Source organism: Episyrphus balteatus, chromosome 3 (assembly GCF_945859705.1).
Source record: "Episyrphus balteatus chromosome 3, idEpiBalt1.1, whole genome shotgun sequence".
NCBI lineage: Eukaryota > Metazoa > Arthropoda > Insecta > Diptera > Syrphidae > Episyrphus > Episyrphus balteatus.
The window spans coordinates 102622391-102639145 of record NC_079136.1 but is presented as its reverse complement, the minus strand read 5'-3'; the positions used below and the strand labels follow the sequence as shown (position 1 = coordinate 102639145).

The following is a 16755-nucleotide window of genomic DNA, read 5'->3' as shown; positions in this document are numbered from 1 at the left end:
TACATTTTTCAACAAAAGATTTGTTTATCGGGAGCTTTAAGTACCTACGCAATACAACGTTACATATACAAAAAATGGTTGTTTAACATACGGCCCTAGCGAGGTAATCCGTCGGAGCGGATTTTGTCCGATTTCTTCCGAATCGGACAGTTTTTACCTGTCGGAAACACACCTCGAAGCATATTTCGTATGAAATCGAAGAATTTTCGATCCGACGGATTACCTCGCTAGGGCCGATAATGTTATAAACAATATTATGTTTTAAAAACAATGGTTCGTATGTTTTGAAAAACAAAAAATGTTATCAAGAAGTATTACTGAATATTTAGTTTTTTAAAGTAACAAAAACTGCTATTATAAAGCACTTTAAAATTTTTTTTATTTATATAAAAAAAAACGAAAATTGAAGTTACACCCCGTACACCACTTGGGCTCAAATGAGTGAATGTCGTTTTACTTGATGCAACATTTTTATATTGTTTCAAACGCATGTAAGTTCAAATGCATGAAATCTTTGGTTAGGCAACAACATATCTAAATGCATTATGGGATATTTTTGATAATAGAAAAAAACTCCAGTTTCGCTTTCAGTACCCCGAAAGTTAGCGTTGAAAGACAATTAAACAAGAACTTTTATATGAATCTGAATACAACTTGAATGGACTAACAGTAACTATTTCCGAAATGAAAAACAAATAAGCATTTAATTTGAAATACAATTTCTGAATTTTATTTAAAAAAAAAAGGCTAAATTAAAAAGATTTGATTGCTATATTGTCAACCCTTTATGTTTTGTGGCCCTTTACTTTGTTGTTGCTGATAGTAAAAAGGATACGCTGCCGTGTAAGCATATGAACAATCAGGGCATATACCTGGTTGTCCTGGAGGACCTCGTGGACCAGTTTCACCTTTAACAGAAAAAATCAATTTTCATTAAAATTCTTAGTTAATGGAAGTTTAAAATATTCAAACCTGGCCTTCCTTGTTCACCGCGATCTCCGGGCCTTCCTGGAAGGCCGTCGATACCAACTCCATCTGAACCAGGTGGACCAATTGGTCCCGGTGGTCCTTGACGACCAAAACCATCTTCACCTCGATCACCCTTCCGACCATCAAGACCAGGTGGACCAGTTGCGCCAGGAGTACCAGGTACTCCAGGAACACCAGGAAAGCCTCTATCACCTGTTGCGCCTCGTGTACCAGGATCACCTTAAACAGAACGCAAATGCAAATATTTTAGTGTAAAGGTTATTTTTGAATACACGCATAATACCTCTGGGGCCCTGAGGACCTGGTGGCCCGGGTCTTCCAATGCGCCCTTTGCCTGGTGGTCCAGGTGCTCCAACCAAAGTAGATTGAATTTCGGTAATATACTCTTTAAAAATATTTTTCTCTTCAAATTTAAATAGTCAAAATAAGCACATTTATTACCCTTAACGTATCCAATACAGAGGTCCCGAATTTCAGTTTGCTCGAAATTGTAGTTATTTGAAGATATAGTTCCAGTCAATCCGGGAGGGCCTGGTGGACCAGGAAGTCCAGGTGGTCCAGATGGTCCTGGATAACCTGGCTGCCCTTGGATACCGGGTGATCCAGGAGTACCATCTCTTCCAGGTTCACCTGAAACGCGAGCAATTTTTTGAGAAAGTTAAACAAGATAATAATAACTTAAAAACCTTGAATTCCAGGACTGCTAGTTGCAGAAAGGCGACTGTATCGATCTTCGCAGGTACATTGTCCAGTTTGGCCTTTTTCTCCAGGTACTCCAGGCGGACCTTCTGGGCCTGGTTCACCTGGTGACCCAGGAGATCCATTTAAACCTGGTAGACCTGGGTGACCCATTGAACCCTGTGGTCCTGGCAATCCTTGTAAGCCTATGTCACCTTTCGGGCCCTAAAACAATTTTTGTTCTAATCAAATTAAAATTCCGACTTAAATAAACTTACTGGTGCGCCATCCAAGCCAGGTAAACCTTGACGTGTTCCCAAAGACGAAGTTCCTCCATATATTACATCTAAGCCTGAATTCCCAGGTGCACCTGGAGGTCCAGGAATTCCGGGACTACCTTTTTCACCTTTAGAACCGCTACTTGCATTGAATATAGTGCGTTGCAAATCTTCAATTAAGCCAAAGTCAGAGAAACTCCCTGGCTCACCCTTTGGTCCTTGTTCACCTTTATAACCAGGCTGACCATCAAATCCATCTCTTCCATTTACGCCCGGTGTACCTGGATAACCTCGTTGCCCTGTCAATCCAGGAAGACCAGTTATTCCAATTGCACCAGATTCACCTGGATCCCCCTTTTGACCCTAAAAAATAAGAGCTTCCAGAACTGATGTATAAAACAAAATTAAGGGATACAAAAAAAAAATCCAATTTTTTTAAAATTTTTTTTGTGGAATTTTTAAAATAGGATTTCAAAGCTCAAACTTTTTACTTTTGAGATCTTAGAATAAATTTCCAACTTAGCACTTGATTATATCAAAAGCCACCAAAAGATTTTTTTCTTGATTTTTCAAACGCAAGACATAAAAAAAATTATTTTTTTCAAAAACCAATCTTTTTGTTTGAAATGTATTCAAAATTTCAAAACACACCTTAATTTTCTTTTGCAATAAGTGGTTCCTGAGATATTGATGGTTAAAGACAAAAAGATACTTTTCCGTTCAAAGTTCGATATCTCAGTATCGAAAAAAAAAACTTTAAAAAAGAAAAATTAAGCTGAATGAATAAGTTCTCCGTATAGTGGTTAAGTTAAAACTTTTTTTTCAAGTTATTAGATCAAACTAATTTGGAAAATAATTTTTTCTCGGCATTCAATATGACTGGGCGGAACACCTAGATAGCTTGAACAAAATTTTCATCATAAGAATTCAAAACTAGAAAATTTGAGCTTTAAAATCCCATTTTTAAATTGCGCAGTACTACCATTTATAAGGAAAATATAGTCACTTGAAAAACCTCAAAATTAGAAGTTTTGTTTGATCCCGCTTTTTTCGGTAGTAAACCTTTATTATGTTTATGTACTTACTTGAAGTCCCATAGGCCCGATTTCACCGGGTGGACCAGGAAGTCCAACTATTTGTTCACCATTTCGTGATGAACCTGGCAAACCAGGTAGACCAGGAAAACCTGTCGCTCCTTTATCGCCTTTTTCTCCTTTTCCTCCCCTGGTTTCGTTATAAAACTGACTTCCAACTTCCCGCATAAAACCAGAGTAAGAGATCTCACCAGGCTCGCCTTTTTCACCCCGTTCACCCTTTTTGCCTGTTTCCCCTAATGAACCTGGAAATCCAGGTTCACCAACTGAACCCTTTTCACCTTTTTCTGGAATCAATCCGAATCTGTTTGTGTTAGTTGTACGACCAGGTGGCCCTGGGAGTCCCGGTTGTCCCGGAATACCCTTAAAGTAAAATCAATTTCTAAGCTATTCAAAAAATTAAAGCTATCGGAAATCAAATTACATCTCGTCCCGGTGGACCACGTGGGCCAGCTGGACATTGTTCTGGACAAGTTTGACTTTTTCCAGGCAAAAATGGAAGCGGCGGATCTCTTTCTTTTTCCCATCCCCTATCAGTGGGGTCGCCACCTCTGAATTCTAAATCATAGTTCGGCAACTCTTCACAAGTTGTTCGATTAGGTTTATCAGCGTCGCAACTCAAGACCATCCACTGGACGTCAATCTGTGATTGGAAAATTACTTATACTAATTATATTTTTCTTTGTTTTATTGTTCATTCTAACCGGAATAGTATTTCCTGTTCTGACATCTTGAGCAAGTGTAAAGTAGCCATCAGTTGCATCAATCTGACCACGTGTTATTTGCACCTGTTCATTTCCACTTACGTCTCGTGATGGTTGGCAATCCACCCACATACGAACACTATCTTGAGTTAGTCCAAGCATTACTTTATGCCATGATCCATCAAAAAGCTAAAAACGGTACAGCTGAGTTCAATTTGGATGACACGAATCATTTATAATTTTTACCTTAGACTCCTGGAATGAAACCGTCGTCAATGTTCCATCATATTTTGGCAAAGCAAAGTCAATTGTATTGTAAATTGGATTTATGGTCATGCTCAGTTGAGATTCATATTCATAGTTGGTCAACTGAAATAAATACCATGGCTGGATGGGTGGATGCTCTGTCCGAAATGTACACTCAAACGAGAATTCGTTTGGTACTCCTAATGGAAAAGCTTGTACCGATTCAATGGTCATATTCGATTCTTCTTCGATGTGAAAAGCGGTTTGAAACTGATTTGATCCAGTTATCTTTTGCACATGCTTAAATTGGTGCTGGTACTGATCTAACTTGTAGTTTTGTATCAGATCAAAAGTGTTCAAATCAGGGTCGCCAGGTCTCCAAGCATTACACGGACTTGGATTGGTGTATTCTTCGTATTCATCTTCATTTACTAGCAACATAAATTAAAAAGTTTTGAAAATAATTGCGTAGGAGATTGACACACAATTTTTTTCTTTTATCGCCAAAAATAAAAAATTGTACTATTGGTGTTCTTTTACACATTTTTTAGTGATTAATAAGTCAGTTTTTGAGAAAATTCCGTCCGTTTAAGTTAGGGAGAGCACTTTTGCAAAAAGTTTAATTTAAACAGAAAAACAATCATTCGAACAAATAAAATACATGCATAGGTACAATATAAGAGTACCTATGTAAGTTCTGGTATGTGATATAGGCGGGTAATGTGGTACACATTGTTAACTCTACGTTTTCTTAATGCTAGTTTCATTTTGAATCTTGCGAACTCACAACTTTGTAAAAAAATTGGTTGTCCGTTAAGTCGGTTCTTGGGCTATACCTTTACGTGATAAACATAAACAAAAATTATGAATTTATTTTCATTATTTTAGTTTTATTTTTATTAGAAAATTAGGTGTTTGTCAGCTAGTATTGGACTGTCTTGGGATTCGAACTCGAGGCCTCTAGTGCAAAAGACAAATCCATGGCTGTCTTAAGTTGACTTGGCATACTGGCTGTCATTAGCTGCGTTCCTTTGGGAATATTTATTTACTGCTTAGTACTTAAAGTTTCTTTGAGCTACTTTTTCAGTATAGCAAAAGTAGTTCAAAGTAGTTTAAAGTAAAATAAAAGTTCCCAAAGGAACGCAGCTATTATTAACGTGAGCTGTAGCTAGCCCTTTGGGAGCCCTGTATCTAATATCCCCCCCCCCTTTTTCCTAGACTGGGTTAAAGTCTGATTAGCTATTTTACCTGCCTACTATCTCTTGATATGTTTCTGACTCCCACCGACTACTGCACTCCTACTTTGAACACTGTAAAGAATTGTAAGGTCAGCTTCCCGTCGAGGACAGACTGGGAAGAGGGCATTCTGACGAGAGACTTCGACACTTGCATTTTCACTGATGGCTCAAAAATGGACTTTGGGGTTGGTGCGGGTGTCTATCAGGAATCCCTGAATATTTCAAAATCCTTTCGACTTCCATATTTTGCAAGCGTATTTCAAGCAGAATTGCTATCAATTAAGGAAGCTGGCAATTTACTAAGAATAAATTTAAATCAAACCCAGAATGTAGCTATACTAACAGATAGTCAGGGATGTTAAGCGAAAGCCTCACAATCACTCTTGTCTGGATCCCAGGACATAATGGTTTTGAGGGCAACGAAAAGGCGGATGAACTGGCCAGGCAAGGATCAGCCCTTCATGAGTCGCAAGCGGAAGCAGTTAACATCTCAATAGGAGTCATGAAGGGCAATATCTTCTCAAACTATTTAACAAAAGCTAATAATAGGTGGCACGGTTTGACTAGCTGCGCCATATCTAGAAAAATCTGGCCCACTTACAACAAATCCAAAACCAATGATTTAATCTCCAGACCCAGAAAAGACATTAGCAGAATCTTTGCGGTGTGTACAGGACATTGGCCGATAGGGGAACATTCAGCAAAGTTGGGTATACCGCACAATACTTATTGTCGCAGCTGCTTGGACCAGCAAGAAAAAGAAACTGTCTTCCATTTTCTATGCCAATGTCCTGCCCCCGCTAGGAATAGAGCACTCTCTTTGGGGAGTGAATTCTTTAATGTCATAGACAACAGAATCAAAGATCAAAAACTTGATCTCGTTCCTCAATGCAACAAAGTGGATTTAGGACGGCCTAACACTTGTTTTTCCCTTTGCTTTTTGTTTTATAAATCAATTTTTCACTCACAGGTTTCATGAGTTTTGGTATCAAAACGGCGCATCCTGCGCTAATTGGGTCATCAAGCACGGTTTGCTTTGACCGCCATCTCTACCCATGGTATAAAAAGACAAGGTATGATCATTAGAGCCGCCATCTTACAAAATGGGGTAATAAGGTTTTGACGTTTGGCATTTGGCAAAGTCAAAAGCAACAACAATTTCCAAGACAAATTTGTTTACAACAACAATTTCAATGGGCTGGGCTGTCAAAACCTTAAGTAGCCATAAGTTTTGACAGTTCTCGATACTGAGTTTTTTCTAATGATCATACCTTCTCTTTTTATAAAATGATCTCTACCTACCTAACTGTGAGGTACCTTCCGTTATTATTGGTTCCTAAAACCCGTCTGGATAGTTTTCAAAAACACTACATTCCACGTTAATCGGTTCATATAAGCATATACCTAATAATTAAATTTTATTTTAGTTTAATAGATATTAATAATTTTTTTTAAACTTCTTGTGCTGTGTGTCTTTGGGGACCTTTATACCCCGCGTATACAGGGGAGGGGAGGGGGGGGGGTCACTGGGTCTAAAATTTGTTTTTAATTTCAACTAAACCGATAAATAGATAAGAATATAAGCAACCTTGTTTAAAGGCAAATTGAATATTTAAGCAAGCTTAGGTCACTTAAAATAACCTTCGAAAAAAATCAATTTAAGAAAATCTAATAAATATAACTGAATATGTTTTTTATTTTAATCCGCTGATAAATACCTGAAAACTGACGAAATCAGAGCCGAATATTGTAAAATCCTTAGTAAGTGATCTAAAGCATTTCTTTAATTAGTATTGCCTACCCTTAAACTAGCAAACAAAATTAGTTTAATATTTTCTGTTAGATACGCCAAAAATACTTTTTTTTGTTTACTATTTTGACAGAGGTATTTGAATCATGTGACGCCCTCGTCTTAACCCTTTCGGACCCAGCGTTACTCTCATGTAACATTTTTTTAAAAATGTTATTAAATTAAACATTTTTTTAGGTTTCGATGGCTTAATTGAAAGATAATAATGCCTAGTTACTGGATTATTACAAAAAGTTAGTCAAATATCATACCTTTAATTTTTTTGTTTCGAAAAAGGGACTGAAATTCACATTTTTTTTTTGCAAAAAATTTTTTTTTATATATGGTCATAATTTTGAAAAAAAGATAAAAAAAATGTTAATGCAGAAAGTGTTTTGTTTTTTTGCTTAGAAGAAGTAGCATACATTAAAGTTTTATAAAAAGTTATTTTCTCAGTTCTCCGACTTTTTTTGGTGGTCATAGGCAGTGCATGTTACTTACATGTAGCATGAGAATAACACATAAGTTTGCTATTTAATATTTTGGAAAAACAACTTTTTGCTATTCACATTTCTTAGTTGTGATGTTTTTGACCCGATAATACCGAAAAAACATTTTTTAATAATGATTTTCATAGCTTGGGTTCGAAAGGGTTAAAAGAAAAAAAGTACGCGTAAAATTTTAAAACAAAATTTTAAAAAGAAATTATTTTCAAATGCAATTTTTTTTTGTAAAACTTTGCGATTCGTTTGCCTGAAGTAAGAATAGTTACCAGTGTTATTAAATAAAAAAGATTTTTATTTAAACTTGTAAAATATTTCTGGACTAGCGGAAAACAATGCAGAGTTGTTTAAAGGCAAATTATTCAATCGAAGTAGGTACTTATACATCATGGTATAAAAAGAGAAGGTATGATCATTAGAAAAAACTCAGTATCGAGATCTGTCAAAACTTATGGCTACTTAAGGTTTTGACAGCCCAGCCCATTGAAATTGTTGTTGTAAACAAATTTGTCTTGGAAATTGTTGTTGCTTTTGACTTTGCCAAATGCCAAACGTCAAAACCTTATTACCCCATTTTGTAAGATGGCGGCTCTAATGATCATACCTTGTCTTTTTATACCATGCTTGTACATTAACATTAGATATACTGTACTTTAAGGACAGGATGGTCTTAATTGGTCAGACTTAAGGCTAAACCCTAAACAAAAGCCAACGAATCACACAACAAAATCAACCTGAGATATGAACAGAGTTGTCTCTGTTGCGAATTTAATTTACGCCAGCATATAAACTAAAATGTGTCAACAAAATGAAAAGCAAAAGTAAGTGTAGAAAACCTGCGCTCTTTCCAAGGCAAACTTTACCGCTTTTTAATAGGTGAAAAGCAAAGATTTTGGGATGAAGAATACAGAACCGCTTCATTGGAAAACTTTTTCCTATCGGTGAACGCAAAGGTTTTACAATCTATATCCTAAAATCTATGCCTTACACCAAAGAAACGGTTGGCAAGTATAGATATGTCTTCTCATGAAACCACGTTGCAGTAGTACAGTGGTAGAACTTGCTATTTATGTATCATTTTTAAAGTGAAAAGTGGTTTTGGTCTCATAATATTGTACACTTTAAGCCCTCTGACTCAATTTTTTTTTCCTAAAATGCAATTTTATTTCATGAAATTCAATTTTGTGGTGAATCGAACTCACGAGCTAGTGAGCGTAAATATCCAAACAATACACATACACATAATAAAATTAATATGAATACAATATTGAAGAATTATTCGATTTCGACAAAGTTGATGATTATAGCTTATTGCCTGAGATTATAGCTTATTATCTTAAAGGTTGTCTTATGTAATACATGTAGGTATATTATTTTTATCTTTAAAGGCGAAAACCTCCAAAAACTGAAAAATTCGGTTATTTTTCACCATTTTATGCATTTTTTACAAGGAAGCGTTCGACACTTTCGTCCGAAAGTTTAATATGTTCATTTGGCCCTTACCATTAACAACTCTGAACGCACGGTTTTCAACTACAGACACGACAAGTATATTTTTCTCAAAATAAAATGGAAAATATTATTTCCTATAATCGAACATACATTTAAAACAAAAACTTAAATTCAAGATAGCACCCGGTAATTATATTTTCAAAGAGAGAATGTTTATGAACTTTGATTGACTACTAGTCTACCTAATAAAAATAAACAACCCAGCTCTATGTCCTATTCCTTAGCTTATGAAGCTAATTCATAACATTATTCTTCTTTCGTTAATTTCGTGCGTGTTTTTTTTTAGTTAAAAATGTTTGTTCCCTGACCTTTTACTTCCTAGTTTTAATTTCAATTAATTGATACTTTCTTATCAAAGTTCTACGATGTAGTTTTGTGATTCGTTTATTAAATTTTAGAAACTGGAACACCCACTTTACCATCAGAAATTCTCTTGATTATTTTGTTGCCACTTTATATTCTGTGTGTTTTGATTTTCGGTGAACTTAAGTGAACTTTCTTCTTTAAATATTACATATTACGTAACCAAACTTACATAATGGTATGCATTAAAAGTTCACCTGAAAATTGGATTATTAGCGTACAAAAATATTCACTTACAATCAACTTCTTTGCTTCCTTGAACTTTTAATTCTAAAAGAAGTAACACGATTAATATATAACTTTTAAGATGAGACTTCATATTAACACTTTTCTTCTTGCAACCAACAACTATGTCATTTTTTATAACTTCAATTTTGTAATGTTAAAATTCTTGAGCCTTGACCGATATTATAAAAAAAATCACTTCGTTTATTTATACTATCGAAAAACTCTCCAACAGACTCGAACCGTATTCATACAAAGACTGAAAATGATTCAAAACTATTTGAACAGAGAGATTCCAGTGTTTTAATTGATTTGCTAGGAAGAAAATGTCTTTAACAGCTGGGACTTAGATTGTTTTAATGCTTTTTTTAATGAAACATTGAAGAGATACCCTCAGCTAGCGATGCCGATCGATATGATGATGACGAAGGCGACGCACGGCACCGAGAACTATGTAAATCGTTAGAGTCCGAGTCGAGTCGGTAGCATAGGCGGAACCAGAGCCCGACACGTTGTTTCGCTTATCAACAAAGAACATAAATTATATCAAATGCGATACAATTCAATTCATCTGATGGCGCTCTATTCATTTCTGGGGTTGGACATTGCCGAATAGAGTATCATATTCAACGTCATCAGCATGTGAATGCTCAATCGATTGAAATAGTTTTCTTTGAAATATTATATAGTCTTCGACGAAAAAGTGAAGTCAGTTGATATTTTGGCTTATGTAGGTAGGTAGTATTGATTAATAAATTTATTTTTGATTGCATGTAACCCATACAATTTTGTTTGAACTAGAGATTTCTCCTTTTTACTAGCTTGGATTACTGTTTTTTTTTTCAATTTTAAATTCGTTTTTATTTTTCATCATCTTAAAACTATCTTAAGGCTATACGAAATTCATAAAAACTATCCTACTTATCAATTACTTACAACTAACTTACTGGCCTTATACAGGCACTCTAAGTTATATATGTATGTACCTACTTCGTTTTTCTTAATTGTAATGCCTTTCGGCCTTATAACTATTTTAATACTCATATTTAAATAGTTGTTGTTTTTCACCAAGAAATTATTTAAAAAAAAACTTGGAATCAGATCATAGTTTTTTCTTAATTAAAAAATTACAAATTAATTAAAACTACTTGAAAAACTAGAACAGCCACAGCAATCAATTTCTATTGTTTGTGTATTTTTTTTAAAGTTAAAGTAGAATATATTATTGTTTTTTCAAAGAAAACGTTATTCATCATAAACAGTTAACTGTTAAAAACAAAGTTTCGCAATTTTTTTCCAAACTAATTTTTGAACAACTTTAAGGCAATGCTATAAGAAAGAGTTTCTAATCAAAATCTTATAAGAAGCATTTTTAAGAATTTTATATATATCCACAATGGTAAATATCTACCTTTGCTGATACACACCAAGTTGAAGCAAACATTATGAACAACTACATACTTAACAATAGGGTAAGATATACCCTATAAATAAATTGATCTAGTTGCGGGACTAGTTTTTTTCGCATTCTCCATTAGCGTAGATACATAATTTTTAATTGCGAAAATGAAAAGTTTGGGATTCGTAAACAAAAATAACTTAGTGGCTGAGAATGGTGCAGTGGAGTGGATATAGTGCTTGAGTGCTAACCTGCCACCTTAGGCAGCATTCCTGAATGCATCCCTCAGTTGGGCGCCACCCGTAACTAGGTATGTGTACCTATTTATATAAATTTAGCTTTGGCAAGTATTTAATAATACGAATTATTTTAGAAGTAAAGTGGACGTCCAGTATCACGAATATCCGATATAACGAGCGGTTTTTAAAATTAACATCTCCAAATAACTTTCTTTCATTGCGTCGTTATAGTTTGATATGAAGTTATTGACATGTTTACTTTAGATCTCAACTAAGAGTGGGAAAAAAGTCGTTAATTGATTTATTTTCTTTAAATAATTTTTTTAAATATGAGTAAAAAAATTATAGGTCGTTTCAAATCAAAAGTCCTGACTCAGAGTTTATTTTCTCCCTTCCAATAAAATTGAGAACAAATAAACAAAAAACTCAATTTTATTGGCTCATTGCGACAAATCAACTCAAAAATAAAAACAAATTATGCTTGTTTGAATGAAAGAAATACTATAGGTCGTTTCAAATCAAAAGTCCTGACTCAGAGTTTATTTTCTCCCTTCCAATAAAATTGAGAACAAATAAACAAAAAACTCAATTTTATTGGCTCATTGCGACAAATCAACTCAAAAATAAAAACAAATTATGCTTGTTTGAATGAAAGAAATGCTATAGGTCGTTTCAAATCAAAAGTCCTGACTCAGAGTTTATTTTCACCCTTCCAATAAAATTGACAACAAAAAAACAAAAAACTCAATTTTATTGGCTCATTGCGACAAATCAACTCAAAAATAACAACAAATCATGCTTGTTTGAATGAAAGAAATGCTAGAGAAAAAAATAAGCAAATGAAAAATCTGAATTTGTTTATTTATGATTTCTATGGTGACGACTCCAAAATAATTGAAAAATAAAAATAAGATATTTACTGCGCAATTATACAAATGAAAAGATGTGAATAGAATTTTAAGTTATGAATTGCTATCATATAAACTGGACATTTCTGGTCCATATTCACCTAGTCCTATAATAATATCTTCGGCAAAGTTATCCCAACTGCCTTCAAATAATAAATAATTAAATGATTGTATGTTTTTTTTGTATTGTCCGCGGATATGGAGTGATGCAAGCCCGGGAGACTTGCCTCTGCTTTCTGAGGCTAATCCAGTGATCCTCACAGACGGATAAATTAATTAAAATAGGGATATCAAGAACTGTTCTTCATTATTTTATCGTAATTTTAGAAAAAGTTCAGCTGCCTCATAAATGCTTCCTTCCAGTAAGCGAATGAGTTTTTTTTATTTTTGCTCAATTTTCCATGGGACTTTTGATTTGAAACGACCTATAGAGAAAAAATAAGCAAATGAAAAATCTGAATTTGTTTATTTATGATTTCTATGGTGACGACTCCAAAATAATTGAAAAATAATAATAAGATTTTTACTGCCAAATTATACAAATGAAAAGATGTGAATAGAATTTTAAGTTATGAATTGCTATCATATAAACTGGACATCACCTAGTCCTATGATAATATTTTCGGCAAAGTTATCCCAACTGTCTTCAAATGATAAATAATTAAATAATAATTGTATGTTTTTTTGTATTGTCCGCGGATATGGAGTGATGCAAGCCCGGGAGACTTGCCTCTGCTTTCTTAGGCTAACCCAGTGAACCTCACAGACGGATAAATTAATTAAAATAGGGATATCAAAAACTGCTCTTCATTATTTTATCGTAATTTTAGAAAAAGTTCAGCTGCCTCATAAATGCTTCCTTCCAGTAAGCGAATGAGTTTTTTTTATATTTGCTCAATTTTCCATTAGACTTTTGATTTGAAACGACCTATAGAGAAAAAATAAGCAAATGAAAAATCTGAATTTGTTTATTTATGATTTCTATGGTGACGACTCCAAAATAATTGAAAAATAATAATAAGATTTTTACTGCCAAATTATACAAATGAAAAGATGGGAATAGAATTTTAAGTTATGAATTGCTATCATATAAACTGGACATCACCTAGTCCTATGATAATATTTTCGGCAAAGTTATCCCAACTGTCTTCAAATGATAAATAATTAAATAATAATTGTATGTTTTTTTGTATTGTCCGCGGATATGGAGTGATGCAAGCCCGGGAGACTTGCCTCTGCTTTCTTAGGCTAACCCAGTGAACCTCACAGACGGATAAATTAATTAAAATAGGGATATCAAAAACTGCTCTTCATTATTTTATCGTAATTTTAGAAAAAGTTCAGCTGCCTCATAAATGCTTCCTTCCAGTAAGCGAATGAGTTTTTTTTATATTTGCTCAATTTTCCATTAGACTTTTGATTTGAAACGACCTATAGCAGAATCATTTAATTTCATATAAGCTGTAAAAAACGTATTTATAAATAAATTTACCAATTGGATTTTTTTTTAAATGAAAAGTCGATATAGCGAACGCGCTCAATAGTGAATGAAATTGCACATTATATCATTCGTTATATTGGACGTCCACTGTGTAAGCTAAAATGCAATTTTTTGGTGTTGTTACACCCAGGAACGCATCCCACTTCTGATACTAGTTGTTGCAAAATTCCTAGGATTCCTGAAATAAAATCCGATTATAAATAAAACACCAGAAATACATAGCTTAACCTTTGAGAAAAGCATCCAAAAAAAGACGTGAAACTTTATTAACTTTTAGGTTAACAAGACAGAGTGCTTGACATCGGTCATTGTTGGTTGTCAGTTTTGACAATTGCCTTGAAGTATTTATAAATAATTCTACGATAAATAATCAAAATAGCATCATAATGCTTGGCATTAATTCAGCATTTCAAAAAAAAAACGTAGGAACCTACCGCCGAAAATTATAATTTTTTATAATTGAAAAAAAAAAAATAAATAATAATAAAAAAAGAAAACAGGTTGTGTGCTTTTGTTAAAAAAAATGATTTAAGAATTATTTTTTGTCAACTTTGTTGTTAAAAATTTTATTACATAATAATAGCATCTCATAATAGGTATAGTAACAAGTTTACATAGGTATACATTAGGGTGTCCGTTATTTCCCAAAGTGATGTTTTCGGGGATGACACCCCCCAGATCGAAAGTTTAGGGCCTAAATACGGGGAATTTAGCAAAAACAAATTTTTGGGAGGTCATTAACCCGTTCCTCTAAGGTCATACTTTCCCCATACAAATTTGTATGGGAAATTTTTAACTCATACATAAAATTTTTTTTCCCTCGAGTTAAATCATCTATTTTTAAAATGTTTGTTGATTCTGGTTGGAAAATAGTTCCTTTAAAAGATTACATTCAAAATTTCCCGTTAAAAATTTTTTTATATTTTATTTCGGTTTTTGAAATTATTAGCTGTTTTCGTAGTTTTTGCTTTCACCTATCACATAATTTTAAATGCAGTTTTATTGGTTTTTAATTCTTTTCAAATATTGCATTCAAAAATGTGTGTATAAATCAAAAAAGACTTTTTATATAGAAATTTGGGAAATGTAGGTACTAAGTATATTGTATATATGTACATAGGTGCAAAAAAAAACATAAAATTCTCAAAATCGTTAGAGCCGCTTTTAAAAAAAACTAATTTTTAATAAATATTTTTTTTTGAAAAAAAAGTTTTAAAATAAAATTGGTATGCCATTTTGTAGAAATCACTAATCAACATCTAAAAACAAAATTTCAAAAAAAAAATACAATGTCCTGTTTTCGGCTTTTTGGCTTATATTTGAGTTATACAGGGTTGAGCAATTACAACTTTACTGAAATCAGTATAATGACAAGTGCCGTTATTTTAGGTCCAAAAAAATTAATTCCAAAAATTCCTCTGGAGAGTCGTTTAGGCTGTACCTGCTTATAGAGACAGACAGACTGACAGACTGACAGAATTGGAAAAAAGAATCCATGGGCGGCGAGCACCCCAGACATAGTAAGAAAAATTGTCAGTTAAGTTTTCAGGAGTTATCAATGAAAAAAGTTTATCAATTCAGGGTTAATCCAATACTGTATCACTTTATTGTATTCTTATTTAAGTCTGAATGTTTAAAAAATAATTCACGAATGTTAAATGTTTCATAAATTAATTTATCAACAAGTCCAGCAACGTAAAACAGAAAATAAAGAGTTTTTTTTAGAAAAAAGTAGTTTTGGTTTTTTGTTAATTTCTCAAACACGACAAGATATTTTTGAATCTGGTTTTCTGTTTTTGTTTAAAAATAAATAAGAGCATCGAATTTTAAAAACTAAATTAGTACTTAATTACATAAAATTTTGAAAAAAAATTAGTTTGAATTTTTTTTTTCAATTTTTTTTTTCAAAATTTTGATTTTAAAAATTAAGTTTTCAAAAACTGTGCCTCGAAATGACTTTGTTTGTAAAATTCTAATGTTTTAGCTTTACAAAAAGTATAGCACGTCATTGCAAGTATAACCGTTGATTTAAAAAATTTTTTTTTCAAATTAAGTCAATTTTTTTTTAAATTGCCCCTCCTCGCTAAACGAAGGAGAATAGACCCCCCTCCCATACGATTTTTTTCTTGTCTCGACCTAACGTACACGCTCTAGCTTTTTGGCACATTACTCCTGAATCACCCTGTATAGTGAAATCTCATTATTTCAGCTTTAACATGATGCTTCAATCATGTCTGTAAAATTCTGCAAAAATTAATAAAAAACAAAATGGTTTTACATATTGATGAACATCAAATATTGCCAACGGAACAATTTTGATTTAGGAAAAATCATAACAATATTCAGCAAGTTCACAGAATAACCAAACTCATAAACCAAAACTTTGTCATAGGAAAAAGTGCAGAAATTGTTCTTCTAGACATTGAAAAAGCGTTTGATACTGTATGGCATGAAGGGTTGATCCACAAACTTATTTATCTCAATTTTCCGTTATGTCCAAACAAAAAATTGGCGTTTCGTCCCGGTGGAGATCACTTAAATATAGTGCTTATTCTTGTTCTTTACTGATTTCAGTAGTATATAGAATTTGTATTATAAAACCAATCTTCTTCTTCCGTTATGTATTGTCAAAATTAAAAATGTCCTTTTTAAATGACCGAACATAACAAAAAAACATAAAAAAAAGAAGAAAAGTGTCTGTTAATAACTGGTGTTCAAATGATAAAACTTTAACTTTTAATATGCACATTCAACAAACCCTGAACAAATTAAATAATACGATCAGAACTGTTTATCCTAGGAAATCAAAATTGAGTGTTGAAAATAAATTGATTATTTATACAAAACCATTTTCCAAAGCATTATGTTGTACCTATGGTTCACCTGCATGTGGTATGTGCGCTAAAAGCCATATACGTAAATTCTTAATCATGCTAAATATAAATAAGTTTTTAAAAATTATGCTCAATCTTCCATGGCACATTTCTACAGTTGAAGTTTACAATAAAGTACAAATATCTATGGTAGCTTCTGAGACATTAAAATTTCGAGAAAAATACATATATCATTTTGTGTAGTTCTTCAGATA

At 33.0% G+C, this 16755-nt stretch overlaps 1 protein-coding gene across 1 annotated transcript; it reads right to left on the bottom strand.

The window, feature by feature from the left end:
• Positions 1 to 519: 519 nt before the first annotated feature.
• LOC129915715 (collagen alpha-3(IX) chain-like) lies at positions 520 to 10111 on the bottom strand. Its single transcript, XM_055995374.1, has 11 exons — positions 9633 to 10111; positions 3991 to 4421; positions 3745 to 3933; positions 3465 to 3683; positions 3032 to 3403; positions 1947 to 2309; positions 1677 to 1893; positions 1432 to 1620; positions 1274 to 1375; positions 973 to 1209; positions 520 to 908 (listed from the first exon to the last, which is right to left on the bottom strand). The coding sequence occupies exons 1-11, from the start codon at positions 9712 to 9714 to the stop codon at positions 778 to 780; spliced, it is 2532 nt and encodes an 843-aa protein (XP_055851349.1). The 5' UTR covers positions 9715 to 10111; the 3' UTR covers positions 520 to 777.
• Between the last annotated feature and the right edge of the window lie 6644 nt (positions 10112 to 16755).

Bases quoted from the DNA above. Each gene is read 5' to 3' on its own strand.
- LOC129915715 (XM_055995374.1), bottom strand. From the start codon at position 9,714: ATGAAGTCTCATCTTAAAAGTTATATATTAATCGTGTTACTTCTTTTA. The intron at 3,934-3,990 runs GTAAAAATTATA...TACCGTTTTTAG, and splicing joins TTTCATTCCAGGAGTCTAAG to CTTTTTGATGGATCATGGCA. The intron at 1,894-1,946 runs GTAAGTTTATTT...AAATTGTTTTAG, and splicing joins CTGGCTTGGATGGCGCACCA to GGCCCGAAAGGTGACATAGG.